Source organism: Stegastes partitus, unplaced genomic scaffold, assembly GCF_000690725.1.
Source record: "Stegastes partitus isolate 25-593 unplaced genomic scaffold, Stegastes_partitus-1.0.2 Scaffold2436, whole genome shotgun sequence".
In the NCBI taxonomy this organism is placed as follows: Eukaryota; Metazoa; Chordata; class Actinopteri; family Pomacentridae; genus Stegastes; species Stegastes partitus.
In genome coordinates, this window is record NW_007580167.1 from 36,692 (window position 1) to 40,570 (window position 3,879).

Below are 3,879 nucleotides of genomic sequence, written 5' to 3' on the forward strand. Positions count from 1 at the left end.
GATCATAAAAGAAATGCAGCATGGCTCAGAAACAGCATACAGACGAGCTAGATGTAAGAAGATATATTCAGCATGGGGACAACCATAGTGTTAGAAGTTGTAAATTATCTAACGTACACTACCGGTCAAAGGTTTTAGAAAACCACACTTTTTCCAATTTTTTACTGAAAACCATTCAGTTTTTTGTGTCATTGCATTCTGAAATGAAAGCATAGAACAAACAAGCAATTTTAGTTGAAAAATAATTCATGGAATCAATTTATAGACCAAAATATATTCCAAACTTTTAATAACTAGACAGAAGAGTGAAAACCAAGCAGCCTACAAGTGCCACACATTTATGGGAACTTCTACAACACACTTGGGAAGAACTTCCTGAACAATATTTGATTTCTGTTGTAGAAAGAACGCCACGAGTGTGTTCAGCTGTTAAACCAGCTCAATGGAGTTTAAGTCTGGAGACTGTGCTGACCACTCCATGTTTTCAAGCTTACCATCTTGTTCTTTTTCCTGAGGCAGTTTTAGCATAGATTGGACTTGTGTTTTGGGTCATTATCTTGCTGTAGGATGAACCTCTGACCAACTAGGTGCATACCAGAGGGTATTGCATGGCGCTGCAGAATGCTGTGGTAGCCGTTTTGGTTCAGGGCACCTCTCACTCTGTACAAGTCACGGACCCTGGATCCAGCAAAACAGCCCCAGACCATCACACTCCCTCCTCCATGTTTGACAATTGATGTCACACACTGTGGAACCGTCCTCTCGCCTACCTGATGACGTAGAAAGATCCTGTTTGATGAAGCGAAGATTTGAAATTTTGAGTCCTCAGTCCATAATACCTTCTTCCAGTCTTCAGTAGTCCAATGGCGGTGTTTCATGGCCCAGGAGAGCCTCTTTGTCTTATTCTGACGTCTTGGCAATGGCTTTCTGCTGCAACTCGTCCTGTCAAACCTGCAGCTCGAAGTCTTCTCTTCACAGTTGAAACTGAGACTTCCTTACTACGACCACTATTAAATTGTGCTTGAAGCTGTTGTCCTGTGAGCCGCCTATCACGCAAGCTGATAACACTCAGAAACTTGTTCTCTGATTCAGGTGTGCCTTTGGGTCTGCCAGACCGCTTCCTGTCAGAGTTTCCCCCAGTTTCTGAGTGCCCTTTGATGGTGAAGAAAACTGTACTCACTGACACTTTTGACTTCTTTGCAATTTCCCTGTAGGAAAGACCTCCATCTTTAAGTGTTATGATGGTCTGTCTCTCTTCCATTGTTAATTGCCTTTTTCTCGCCATTTTNCAAGCAATGGTGTTTTTCTGTCCAAAGAGTTGGATGTTATTGAATGTCCTTCACCCCATCTGAGCTGTCACAAAAACTGTGATTTCCACTGATAATACCTCTACCAAGTCTGAAGCCCTTACCCATCTGTTTTTAAAAGCTAGCTGGTGCAGATTGCACACTGTCTGTGGCACTATTTTTGGAGGAGGACCACTGCAGCCCTTTTTAGTGGTACTATGGCTTGTTTTATACCTCACATTGTTTTTAGTTGTTCATAAGAGCCATCTTAAAAATAATGAATCAGAAATAGATGAATAAATAAATCATCTTAGAAATAATGCAATTATTGAGAGGTGATATCATTTTTTAATGATTTGTCATTTAAGTGGGGGGGCTGGAGTCTATCCCAGCTGACTTAGGGCGAAGCCAGGGAACACCCTGGACAGGTCACCAGTCTATCGCAGGGCTACACTTAGAGACAGACAACCAAGCACTGTTGTATACTAGATATGTTGTTTTAGTTTCTATTGTTTCTTGCTGCAGTCATACAATACAAATTCCTCTGTTTCCTGTGTATGGGCAGTGTTTCCTTTTGTAACAGAGATATTAGTATACAAGTAATGGGTGACTCAGAAATATCCTACTTTACCTCATCAGCCAAGAGGGAAAGTTCGCTGGAATCATGTGCATCATAGTCATACAGGACCTTGGCCTTTCTGGTGCCAGTCACAGGAAGCTGTGTCTGCTCCATAGCCAGTGTGCTAGGCCTTTGGCCTGACGAGGAGGAGACTGTGGCCCCAGGAGATGATGGTCCGGACAGGAAAGCAGAGGAGACAGGGTCGGGGCAGACAGCAGCAGAGGAGTGCGGTGCGCCAACAGCATTAGCACATCTGTGTGAAGATTAGAAAACAAATTAAGGATGTGAGTGTTTACGTGGCACCCCTTCTTCATTTATCAGGGCAGATACTCTTCCTGATGGCAGAACCACAAACACTGAACAGCCATGCTTGACAGATCGAGCCATCTATTTGGAAGTATGTGGAAGAGCAACTACAGTGATGGAAATATGTAAATGCAATAAATCTGAAGGGAGTGACTAAACTGGTCCCTCTGGACAGAAGACCGTGACAAAATGAGGTCACCTGTCACTTGATTTTCCTTAATTTCATTAATTCAAGTCTTTGTTTGATGCGTATTGTTAATTTTGTTTTGCGTAAAACTAAACATGAAGCAGTGTGTGTTTTAGGGCATTGCTTCATTTGTGATGGACCAGACATTAGCGGTCTGCTGCTGGGAGCTCTGTTCAATCAGTTTTTGGCAATGTTTTGAAGATGTTCACGTAGCGATACCAAAATCTTATGAATGATCATAATTTTGTTTTGAAATATTCAACTTTGTTCAGCTATGTTATAAAAATGTATTAATTCTCTTTTGACTTCTTGACAGGGTGGACATATACTTTATCTAATTACAATCAATTCATAAGAAGTGTGGGAGCTTGACCACCATGCATTTACAACAGCCAAAGGTCAACTTGAGACTAGGGACATGAAATTTGAGTGGAAAATCATAACTTTTCGGGGGAGAAATCATGATGTCTCAAAAGCACTTATTGACCCAAATTATGCCATTCCAGACACAATAAATAATAATAAATAAATAAAATAAAATAAATGAAAAATCCAGCAGAATCGTTCTGGGAACGTTCAGTCCTATTGTAGAGCTGACATGTCATTTTTGAAGGTAGCGAGGCGGCTGATTCTCTCCTTGTATCACACAGTTTGTTCCATTCTGATGATGCTGATAATGACTGAACGTTTGAAAAAGTTACTTAGTTGGCAAGGAACTATAAAACATGTAGAATAAGGACATTTTGATGAGATGTCGATACGCCAAAGTATTTATTGTTCTCATATGCATCGTTTGTCTTTTTTCTTCTTTGCTGATTAACTCTGAGCTCTTCCCATAATCCAACACTATAACCTAACACTACAAGACAAGTGTGAAAAAAGTAACTTAGTGACTGCGATTATAATCAAATCTTCATCTTTCACAATAATGTTATGGCAGCAGTAACTCTTTACCTGTTGAGCTCCCTCTGAAGGTCCTGCATGTAGTGATGACACTGAGCATAGTAAGTAGCCTGAGCCTCTGCAAAATCCTGCAAACAACGCAGGTGGTTGAGCTGAGGAGAGAAAAGAAAAGATGAACTCAGAATGACAGGAATATGCCCAGCAGTACACAGTGACAGTTTGCTTCATCATGATTTTTTTTTGTTTTTTCACAGCAGTTAAAAGGCATCATCAGATTGCACTGATTTCTGAACAGAATTTATAAAGGAACCCTCTGAACCCCAAAACCCTCTGGTGCTTGTAAAAGTTATCTAAAAAACCTAAATAATATTTTGTACACCATTTATGAGAGCCAGAAACTATAAAAACAAAGGAACATCCAAAAAAGAAAAAAAAATCTGTGCTCCTCAGCAAAAACGGAGAAACAATTGCTTAAGTTGGCCAAAAAGTAACATTCCATTCAGCTGAACTGCAGGCTGTGTTTCCACAGAGTAGAGAGGAGGCAAGTATGGAAACAAATGAAAGAGACTAAGAGAAAA

General features: G+C 40.5%; 1 protein-coding gene across 3 annotated transcripts in view; it reads right to left on the reverse strand.

Moving 5' to 3' along the window:
* The window catches only part of LOC103375018 (endophilin-B2-like), a 33,520-nt gene that overhangs the window by 15,065 nt on the left and 14,576 nt on the right, over positions 1 to 3,879 (reverse strand). For all 3 annotated transcript variants that reach the window (XM_008305205.1, XM_008305204.1, XM_008305203.1), the window contains 2 exons: positions 3,353 to 3,453; positions 1,918 to 2,158 (listed from right to left, as the gene is read on the reverse strand). In XM_008305205.1, coding sequence (XP_008303427.1) covers positions 1,918 to 2,158; positions 3,353 to 3,453 — 342 coding nt within the window. The remainder of the gene's footprint in view (positions 1 to 1,917; positions 2,159 to 3,352; positions 3,454 to 3,879) is intronic.